Source organism: Squalius cephalus (genome assembly GCF_949319135.1).
Source record: "Squalius cephalus genome assembly, chromosome: 2".
Lineage (NCBI taxonomy): Eukaryota > Metazoa > Chordata > Actinopteri > Cypriniformes > Leuciscidae > Squalius > Squalius cephalus.
This window is the reverse complement of record NC_137123.1, coordinates 64707832-64719212: the sequence shown is the minus strand read 5'-3', so window position 1 is coordinate 64719212 and position 11381 is coordinate 64707832. Positions and strand designations below refer to the sequence as shown.

Genomic DNA, 11381 nt, shown 5'->3' with positions numbered 1-11381 from the left:
AACTTCCTCACGTAATAATCTAGAATACTGTCTAACACTCGATGGCTGCTCTGTCTAGTCTTCGTCGTCGGTTAGGAACCTGTGTGTGTGTGTGTGTGTGTGTGGGTGTGCTCTACCGCATTCTTCCATCTTAAAAATATATCTAAATTGCGCCATATGCTATCATTGACAAATGCGGAACAGTTAGTTCATGCGTTCATGACCTCAAGGCTAGATTATTGTAATGCTCTACTGGGTGGTTGCCCCGCACGCTTAATAAACAAACTACAGCTGGTTCAAAACGCAGCAGCTCGAGTTCTTACCAGAACCAGGAAGTATGACCATATTAGCCCGGTTCTGTCAACACTGCACTGGCTCCCTATTAAACATCGCATACATTTTAAAATATTGCTGATCACTTACAAAGCACTAAATGGTTTAGCTCCGCAGTGCTTGAGCGAGCTCTTAACGCATTATAGTCCTTCACGTCTATTGCGATCTCAAAATTCCGGCCAGTTGATAATACCTAGAATATCAAAATCGACTGCTGGCGGTAGATCCTTCTCCTATTTAGCACTTTAGTTTCTCTTAATGTTAGGGGCATCCGCGATATCAATAAAAGAAAGGCTGTATTTTTATTTTTGAAAGACAAAAGGGACGATTTTTATTTATTACAAGAAACGCATAGTTCTCAGGCTGGAAGATTCAGTGGGGTCATGGCACACACACACCAGCAGGGGGCGCTGTTCTCAGAGGGAATATCAGGGGCAGAACTCTTCATCATGAGAGTAATAATAATTGAAGGTGGCTAATAATCATATTAGAGGACTCTCATAAGCAATATATTATTGCTAATATTTATGGTACTAATTGCAAATCTACAAATTTGATTTTGCTCCATGAATTAGAAAAACGAATTATAGACCTATCAACTAAATAGAGAAATGCAAAATGTATTCTCGGGGGTGATTTTAATGTAGTCAGACAGTAACAGATAGATTATTATGATTATTATTATATTTCCCAAAGGTGTGAAAGATGACAGCAGATTATCTCTGGGTCATGCAGTAACTTGAACCCCCAAAAACTCATGGCAAAATAATGATTTGTCTTTGCAGTCTCGAATAGGTTTATGGTTAATATCAGAAGAGTTACAACTGATCCTGCAGCTTTTACTGACCACAAATCTATTCACATCGTTATCACCACTAATGACAATGGAAAGAACATGAACAGAAGTGGATACTGGATTTTAAACAATTATTTATTATTAAATGTTGAATTTAAATGTTAAGTCTTAAAGGAGACATATGATGCTTTTAAATCGTTCCTTTTTACATATAAATCATACATTTGTAGTCTATATAAAGCGGAACTGCAATGCTTGGGTCTGAATTCCTCATTATTATAGCTCCACAGGCCCCTTTTCTACCCCTTTTCTGATGTGCGTCTGAGAGCAACTCGTTTTGGTGCGGTCTCTTTAAATACAATTGAGACACTTCATACCCCCCCCCCCCCCCCTCTCTCCAGGTGACACTCGGTTCAACTCCACCCCGTTCGGCCATTTTTGTAGTTTGATAGCAGAGATACGATTATCTAGCGGCACAGAAACTTTTTATTCACACGTTATAAACAAAATGTCAACAACGGAAGACTTGTCCAGCCAGCCTTACATGTTCGAGCCAGAGTCGGAGCCGGAGCGAGATGAAAATGAAGACGACGAACCTGCACAACAACGTCTTCATATGGATGTATCGCAATGGTGTGTTACTGTATTTACACATGAAACTTTGGTCTTCCGACCTTTTACCACCGTGTCGATTTATTTTGATTAATATGTGCGAGGGAGAGAGAGCAAGACGGCGTCTAGATTGGCTCCGAAGAGAGAGAGAGAGAGTGCGCGACCGGGTCTCTCTCTCTCTGCTCGTTCTTCAGTTAAACATGCGTCCTGTCACAAGCGCAGCAGTTCATCTACATTAGACGGCGTAATGAAGCGTGTGGGTTACTACATCCAGCAACCGAACATTTTAACTTACCCTCTCGTAACTTCTGCATCTTTTAGCTTGGACTACAAAATTGCAGCGAGAAATAAAAATGGCGGATTGCTCGAAGTGTTGGGCCGGAAGTCAATGTCCTTATTTGGCAGTTCCGCTGCAAATACTGTGACGTGATAGTTCACAAAACGTCATAGATAACAGAAAAATCGGAACAGGTTGAAAAATAAGGCCAAAACAGAATATAAAGATATCAACGAAGCACCTGAAGAGAATAATTTCAACTTTTCTGAACTTCTAAACACTATACAACAAAAATGCATTTAAGGGCTAAAAAAGTGGATTTAGCATGACATGTCCCCTTTAAAAATAATTGATAAATACTATAAACGGTGTAATTGCTAACCCAGTATGGGCTGCCGTGGGATTTTAAGGAATATAAAGTGAGGAGTTTAGCCATTGAAATGAGTAAAACGACTGCCAAAAACAAACGGGCCAGAATGCGAGCCACCATCCTCGAGTCGGTGCCCTGAGCAGATCTAGCAGAGGAACAAGCTCAGAATATCATAGAGCTACAGGAGAATTATAAACTCTGCTCATGTTAAAGGGTTAGTTCACCCAAAAATGAAGATTCTGTCAGTAATTACTCTCCCTCATGTCGTTCCAACCCCGTAAGACAAACAAAAATAACGACTTTATTCCACTATTCATTTCCTTCTCTCTGGGCCTCGGATCTTTTCACGTAGTGTTTAAGCGTAGCGCGTCTGTGTTGTACGTCACACGTAGGCTCACTATTGGCCGACGCTGGTCATGTGTGTGATGCGTGTGACGTGCAACACAGACGCGCTACGCTAAAACACTACGTGAACTCACCCGAGGCCCAGAGAGAAGGAAATGAATAGTGGAATAAAGTCGGTATTTTTGTTTGTTTTTGCGCACAGAAAGTATTCTCGTCGCTTTATAAACTCAAGATTGAGCCACTGGAGTCACTTGGACTATATTAACAATGTCTTTAATACATTTTCTGGGCCAGCAAGTTTCAGTCCCTTAGAAGCCTATGGAGGAGTGATCCAGCTCTCAGATTTAATCAAAAATATCTTAATCTGTGTTCCGAAGATGAACGAAGGTCTTACGGGGTTGGAACAACATGAGGGAGAGTAATTACTGACAGAATCTTCATTTTTGGGTGAACTAACCCTTTAAAGCAGCTTTAGATGTGTTTAGAGTCTGTAAAGGGTTTAAAAGATCGGAAAGCCCACAGATCTGTATCTCTGCTAAATGAGATTAATATATGTTTGTGATGCGCTTTATCTTTTGTTTGTTTCTTCTCTTTTTTTCCCTTTTTTCCAAATTATTGTTGTTTCAAGTTATATTTACCAAATGTGAAAATGTGTGAAAGAAATGTGTCAAGAACTTGATATTAAATTCTGTAATTTAGAAAATTCAATAAAAGTAAAAAAAGAAAAAGAAAAAAGAAAAAAAAAGGAAAGGTAGTGTTCAGAAATCCACAAGAGGGCACTTTAAGACGCGCGAGCCGCGCTGGATCGTCCAATCAGTGACGCGCTGTGGTGTTTAGTTTCCGGGTTAGAGGTTACAGCCCGTCAGCGCGTGTGGAAGCTTCTAGCACTGCATGTGAATGCTGTGAGATATTAAAGAGTCTCTCCGTGCGTGTGTGTGTGCGTGTGTGTGCGTGTGTGTTCTCGGCGGTGTTTCTGCAGTGAAGCGGCGATGTTCGGGTGTTTAGTCGCGGGCAGACTGGTGAGAAGATCATCATCATCATCATCATCATAATCACACACAATAGCGCATGAAGTCACATGATCCGCATAGATCGCCTGTAATTCTGCTGACTGACGTGTAGGCCTATATAATTTCAGATTAGCCTTTCATCACACATGCAGCTGTTAATAGAGGATTCGGAATGGCTCTGATCTGATCTTCCTCTGGTCTTGATCTGGTTTTGCTCTGGTCTTGATCTGATCTTCCTCTGGTCTTGATCTGATCTTCCTCTGGTCTTCCTCTGGTCTTCCTCTGGTTTTGATCTGGTCTTGATCTGGTCTTGCTCTGGTCTTGCTCTGGTTTTGATCTGGTCTTGTTCTGGTTTTGATCTGGTCTTGCTCTGGTCTTGATCTGGTCTTGCTCTGGTCTTGATCTGGTTTTGATCTGGTCTTGTTCTGGTTTTGATCTGGTCTTGTTCTGGTTTTGATCTGGTCTTGTTCTGGTTTTGCTCTGGTCTTGATCTGGTTTTGCTCTGGTTTTGCTCTGGTCTTGCTCTGGTCTTGATCTGGTTTTACTCTGGTCTTCCTCTGGTCTTGATCTGGCTTTGCTCTGGTCTTCCTCTGGCTTTGCTCTGGTCTTCCTCTGAACTTGATCGGGTCTTCCTCTGATCTTGATCTGGGTTTGCTCTGGTTTTGCTCTGATCTTCCTCTGAACTTGATCTGGTTTTGCTCTGATCTTCCTCTGAACTTGATCTGGTTTTGCTCTGATCTTCCTCTGGTCTTCCTCTGGTCTTGATCTGGTCTTGATCTGGTTTTGCTCTGATCTTCCTCTAATCTTGATCCGGTCGTCCTCTGAACTTGATCTGGTTTTGCTCTGGTCTTCCTCTGATCTTGATCTGGTTTTGCTCTGGTCTTCCTCTGGTCTTGATCTGGTTTTGCTTTGGTCTTCCTCTGGTTTTGCTCTGGTCTTCCTCTGGTTTTGATCTGGTTTTGCTCTGGTCTTGATCTGGTTTTGCTCTGGTCTTCCTCTGGTCTTGATCTGGTTTTGGTCTGGTCTTCCTCTAAACTTAATCTGGTTTTGCTTTGGTCTTCCTCTGATCTTGCTCTGGTTTTGCTCTGATCTTCCTCTGAACTTGATCTGGTTTTGCTCTGGTCTTTTCCTGAAATTGATCTGGTTTTGCTCTGGTCTTCCTCTGGTCTTGATCTGGTTTTGCTCTGATCTTCCTCTGATCTTGATCTGGTTTTGCTCTGGTCTTGATCTGGTTTTGCTCTGATCTTCCTCTGATCTTGATCTGGTTTTGCTCTGGTCTTGATCTGGTTTTGCTCTGATCTTCCTCTGATCTTGATCTGGTTTTGCTCTGGTCTTCCTCTGGTCTTGATCTGGTTTTGATCTGGTCTTCCTCTGGTCTTGATCTGGTTTTGCTCTGATCTTCCTCTGATCTTGATCTGGTTTTGCTCTGGTCTTCCTCTGGTCTTGATCTGGCTTTGCTCTGGTTTTGATCTGGTCTTCCTCTGGTCTTGATCTGGTTTTGCTCTGATCTTCCTCTGATCTTGATCTGGTTTTGCTCTGGTCTTGATCTGGTTTTGCTCTGGTCTTGCTCTGATCTTGATCTGGTTTTGCTCTGATCTTCCTCTGATCTTGATCTGGTTTTGCTCTGGTCTTCTTCTGGTCTTGATCTGGTTTTGCTCTGGTTTTGATCTGGTCTTCCTCTGGTCTTGATCTGGTTTTGCTCTGATCTTCCTCTGATCTTGATCTGGTTTTGCTCTGGTCTTCCTCTGGTCTTGATCTGGTTTTGCTCTGATCTTCCTCTGATCTTGATCTGGTTTTGCTCTGGTCTTCCTCTGATCTTGATCTGGTTTTGCTCTGGTCTTCCTCTGGTCTTGATCTGGTTTTGCTCTGGTTTTGATCTGGTCTTGATCTGGTTTTGCTCTGATCTTCCTCTGGTCTTGATCTGGTTTTGCTCTGATCTTCCTCTGATCTTGATCTGGTTTTGCTCTGGTCTTCCTCTGGTCTTCCTCTGGTCTTGATCTGGTTTTGCTCTGGTTTTGATCTGGTCTTCCTCTGGTCTTGATCTGGTTTTGCTCTGATCTTCCTCTGATCTTGATCTGGTTTTGCTCTGGTCTTCCTCTGGTCTTGATCTGGTTTTGCTCTGGTTTTGATCTGGTCTTCCTCTGGTCTTGATCTGGTTTTGCTCTGATCTTCCTCTGATCTTGATCTGGTTTTGCTCTGGTCTTGATCTGGTTTTGCTCTGGTCTTGCTCTGATCTTGATCTGGTTTTGCTCTGATCTTCCTCTGATCTTGATCTGGTTTTGCTCTGGTCTTCCTCTGGTCTTCCTCTGGTCTTGATCTGGTTTTGCTCTGGTTTTGATCTGGTTTTGCTCTGGTTTTGATCTGGTTTTGCTCTGATCTTCCTCTGATCTTGATCTGGTTTTGCTCTGGTCTTCCTCTGGTCTTGATCTGGTTTTGCTCTGGTTTTGATCTGGTCTTCCTCTGGTCTTGATCTGGTTTTGCTCTGATCTTCCTCTGATCTTGATCTGGTTTTGCTCTGGTCTTCCTCTGGTCTTGATCTGGTTTTGCTCTGGTTTTGATCTGGTCTTGATCTGGTTTTGCTCTGATCTTCCTCTGATCTTGATCTGGTTTTGCTCTGGTCTTCCTCTGATCTTGATCTGGTTTTGCTCTGGTCTTTCTCTGGTCTTGATCTGGTTTTGCTCTGGTGTGTTTCAGGTCCAGACGGACGCGCAGCAGGTCTCCACGGATAAGTTCGTGTTCGATCTGCCGGACTGTGAGCGTGTGCATCATGTGGTGGTGTTCCTGCTGGGCACGGTGCCCTTCCCGGCTGGCATGGGTGGCGCGGTGTACTTCTCCTTCCCGGACCCGGCGCTTGGGCCGGTCTGGCAGCTCCTGGGCTTCATCACCAACGACAAGCCCAGCGCCATATTCAAGATCTCCGGGCTGAAAGCTGGTGAGCCTTTTGTGTAAACCCACTTTAAATCACTGGACATGCACATTCTAACTAATCACAGAAGAAGAGAACGCCGTCTAAGAGAGTGTGTGTGTGTGTGTTCCAGGCGAGGGGGGTGCGCACCCGTTCGGGATGATGGCCGGTTCTCAGGCTCCATCAGTCGCTCAGGTCGGAGTCTCTGTTGAATCTCTGGATCTTCTTGCACAACAAACACCAGTTTCACACTCAGCCGTCTCAACAGTCGACTCCTTCACACAGGTAAAGCTCTGAAGAGTGTGTGTGTGTGTGTCGACTCCTTCACACAGGTAAAGCTCTGAAGAGTGTGTGTGTGTGTGTGTGTCGACTCCTTCACGCGGGTAAAGCTCTGAAGAGTGTGTGTTTGTGTGTGTGTGTGTGTGTGTGTGTGTCGACTCCTTCACACAGGTAAAGCTCTGAAGAGTGTGTGTGTGTGGACTCCTTCACACAGGTAAAGCTCTGAAGAGTGTGTGTGTGTGTGTGTCGACTCCTTCACACAGGTAAAGCTCTGAAGAGTGTGTGTGTGTGTGTGTCGACTCCTTCACACAGGTAAAGCTCTGAAGAGTGTGTGTGTGTGTGTGTCGACTCCTTCACACAGGTAAAGCTCTGAAGAGTGTGTGTGTGTGTGTGTGTGTGTGTGTGTCGACTCCTTCACACAGGTAAAGCTCTGAAGAGTGTGTGTGTGTGTGTCGACTCCTTCACACAGGTAAAGCTCTGAAGAGTGTGTGTGTGTGTGTGTGTGTGTGTAGACTCCTTCACACAGGTAAAGCTCTGAAGAGTGTGTGTGTGTGTGTGTGTGTGTGTGTGTGTGTGTGTGTGGACTCCTTCACACAGGTAAAGCTCTGAAGAGTGTGTCTGTGTGTGTGTGTGTGTGTGTCGACTCCTTCACACAGGTAAAGCTCTGAAGAGTGTGTGTGTGTGTGTGTGTGTGTGTGTGTGTGTCGACTCCTTCACACAGGTAAAGCTCTGAAGAGTGTGTCTGTGTGTGTCTGTGTGTGTGTGTGTGTGTGTGTGTGTGTGTGTGTGTGTCGACTCCTTCACACAGGTAAAGCTCTGAAGAGTGTGTGTTTGTGTGTCGACTCCTTCACACGGGTAAAGCTCTGAAGAGTGTGTGTTTGTGTGTGTGTGTTTGTGTGTGTGTTGACTCCTTCACACAGGTAAAGCTCTGAAGAGTGTGTGTGTGTGTGTGTGTCGACTCCTTCACACAGGTAAAGCTCTGAAGAGTGTGTGTTTGTGTGTGTGTGTGTGTGTGTGTGTGTGTCGACTCCTTCACACAGGTAAAGCTCTGAAGAGTGTGTGTGTGTGTGTGTGTGTCGACTCCTTCACACGGGTAAAGCTCTGAAGAGTGTGTGTGTGTGTGTGTGTGTGTGTGTCGACTCCTTCACACAGGTAAAGCTCTGAAGAGTGTGTGTGTGTGGACTCCTTCACACAGGTAAAGCTCTGAAGAGTGTGTCTGTGTGTGTGTGTGTGTGTGTGTGTGTGTGTACTGCGCACACGTGTGTGATGGCGGCGGTAGGTTCCCACGCTGTCATGCTGCACTAACAAAATCAACATCTACACCCGTCGTAGCCGCCAGCGAAAACGCAGAAAGAGCCAGTTATGTTAATATCAGGACTTCTCACAATGTGCTTGCTCTCAACCCTGAAGTCCGCGACCAAAGCTGCTTTAAGAAGCGGTAAGATCCATAACCTCGGATGGCGAATCCATGATCCAACAAATGTTTACCCTGAAAGCAACCATCTGTACGCCACCTGGGCAAACTCTGAACATTACAATCGCCCACTTTCTGACCAAGAGTGGATGTGCCTTCAGGCACAGGAGAGAGAGTTCAGAAAAATCCTGGATAATTAATGACAGACAAACAATACGATTTACTGGAAACAATCCACGTTACTCGACCAAACTTATAATCATATTATGTGGAGTATATTACAGAAATGGATCCTACACAGCAACTCACAGAGATGGGAGACCACTAGGAATACCCTTGTTAAAGAACACCGTAAGAATCCTTCGGAGATTCCCCCTCTGTAGAGCGCTCGCACCGAGGCCCGACTCAGAGACGCTCACTGAATGGATAGATCAGCAGTCGCGCTTCGTCCGGGAAACCATCCAGCCAGCGCTCAATAGAGCCACAAACTCCAGCAGTGCGAGAGAGCCCAGACTGGCAAGCGAAAATGAACTAGCTTATCTTTGGGAACACCGTAGAAGCAAGGCAATAGATATCATTCTAAACCACAGCACTTACCCAGATCAGCCTCCTGCGATAGGCGACGTGGGTAAAGTCTATGAGTATTATGCCAACCAGTACAGTTACACCAGCAGAGCAGCAGCCCTCCATGGTGTGGCGCTCTGGACCTGGACGGCCCGGGGGATCGCCCCGCAACCGCGGACTTCACCAGAGGAGATCTCTAGAGTTCTCTGGAGCCTAACCCTAACCCAACCTCGGACTTCACCAGAGGAGATCTCTAGAGTTCTCCGCAGCCTAACCCTAACCCAACCTCGGACTTCACCAGAGGAGATCTCTAGAGTTCTCCGCAGCCTAACCCTAACCCTAACCCAACCTCGGACTTCACCAGAGGAGATCTCTAGAGTTCTCCGCACCCTAACCCAACCTCGGACTTCACCAGAGGAGATCTCTAGAGTTCTCTGCAGCCTAACCCTAACCCAACCTCGGACTTCACCAGAGGAGATCTCTAGAGTTCTCTGCAGCCTAACCCTAACCCAACCTCGGACTTCACCAGAGGAGATCTCTAGAGTTCTCCGCAGCCTAACCCTAACCCTAACCCAACCTCGGACTTCACCAGAGGAGATCTCTAGAGTTCTCCGCAGCCTAACCCTAACCCAACCTCGGACTTCACCAGAGGAGATCTCTAGAGTTCTCTGCAGCCTAACCCTAACCCTAACCCTAACCCTAACCCAACCTCGGACTTCACCAGAGGAGATCTCTAGAGTTCTCTGCAGCCTAACCCTAACCCAACCTCGGACTTCACCAGAGGAGATCTCTAGAGTTCTCTGCAGCCTAACCCTAACCCTAACCCAACCTCGGACTTCACCAGAGGAGATCTCTAGAGTTCTCCGCAGCCTAACCCTAACCCAACCTCGGACTTCACCAGAGGAGATCTCTAGAGTTCTCTGCAGCCTAACCCTAACCCTAACCCTAACCCTAACCCAACCTCGGACTTCACCAGAGGAGATCTCTAGAGTTCTCTGCAGCCTAACCCTAACCCAACCTCGGACTTCACCAGAGGAGATCTCTAGAGTTCTCTGCAGCCTAACCCTAACCCTAACCCAACCTCGGACTTCACCAGAGGAGATCTCTAGAGTTCTCTGCAGCCTCCCGAACAACAAAGCATGTGGTGCAGACGGTGTGACTTATGAAGCGCTCAAAGCGACAAAACAATTCTCAATAGTGGCCCTCACTCAGAACTTTAATGTCTGTCTAATCAATCGGAAAGTCCTCGATTCCTGGAAGGGAGCTATTATCTATAGGATCCCCAAGAAGAACAACATTCCAGAGGACCCTTCCACCTGGAGGGATATATCGCTGCTCCCCACTATATACAAGGTATTTATGAAGTGTATTTTAGGCAGAATCTTCCCCTGGCTGGTGCAATCAGGAACATTGACAACAAAACAAAAAGCATACATGGAGAGGCAAGGAATGAATGAGCACGTATTCTGTTTGAAGACTGCCATTGATGATTTTAAACATGAATCCTCCCGTTTCTATGCGGTGCTCCTTGATTTTCGAGACACTTTTGGTTCTTTACCTCATAGCGTAAATGCTCCATTCCCTTGAGGAAATAAAACTGCCATGACAATTCTTTTCTACAAGTGATTTGTGGACAACAACTAACGAAACCAGTTAAATTTGAAGTTGGGATTAAGACGGGGTGTCTCTGGAGCGCTGTGAGCTCTAAACCGCTGGCTGAGATGGTTATGCCTCCTTGCCCCACCTGGCATTACATCTCCAAACCCAGTTCAGGCCTTTGCCGACGACGTCCTCATAGTATCGAGAGGAGAACGTCATTAACAACATGCTGTCATACGCCGATCGCTTTCTGCAATGGTCTGGACTTGAAGATCAACTAATGCGCAGTGTTCTACGAGCGACGCAGTGGTGGCAATAGATGATATAGAGCCAAGTATGATCAGCCTCCATCATTCACAATCGCTGGGAGCACAATCAGAGTCTATTCAAGACACCAATCTTACAATTATCTAGAACACGAATGTTGCAGGAGAATGGCAAGAGCAAGTGAGCGATATCTGTAAGGAATACTCAGACTAGATTTGATAGACCAGTGTCCCCTACCGACCGGCATGAAACTCCAGGCGGTTCGGGATATCGCTCTATCCAAGATCCAACATCTGTTCGCCAATGTCCACATTGCTAAACAGCATCTGAATGAGCTGAACAATAAGACCGTGCAGCTGGTAAGAAAATGGTTAAGTCTCAATACACACACAACAAGAAGTCTTCTCTTTATGAGCAAATCAGAGGGGGGACTGGGGATCCCCAACACTGAATGGATATATACAGCTACCAGAGTAAAGCACTACTGCACATGCTGAATAACGACGACCTTACAGTTGGAGAAGTGGTGCGGCGCTCACTGCTCCTGGATCCCCTACGCTGCAGACGGAGAACCAGGGTTCCTCGGCTTCAGAACCTAGCAGGAAAGCTGGAGACCAGGGCCACAGGATTA

General features: G+C 45.8%; 1 protein-coding gene across 1 annotated transcript in view; it reads left to right on the top strand.

The window, feature by feature from the left end:
• The first annotated feature begins 3579 nt into the window (after window positions 1-3579).
• The window catches only part of hikeshi (heat shock protein nuclear import factor hikeshi), an 11393-nt gene continuing 3591 nt past the window's right edge, over window positions 3580-11381 (top strand). Inside the window, exons 1-3 of the mRNA XM_079864164.1 lie at window positions 3580-3731; window positions 6417-6654; window positions 6761-6912. Coding sequence (XP_079720290.1) covers window positions 3702-3731; window positions 6417-6654; window positions 6761-6912 — 420 coding nt within the window. The 5' untranslated portion in view covers window positions 3580-3701. The remainder of the gene's footprint in view (window positions 3732-6416; window positions 6655-6760; window positions 6913-11381) is intronic.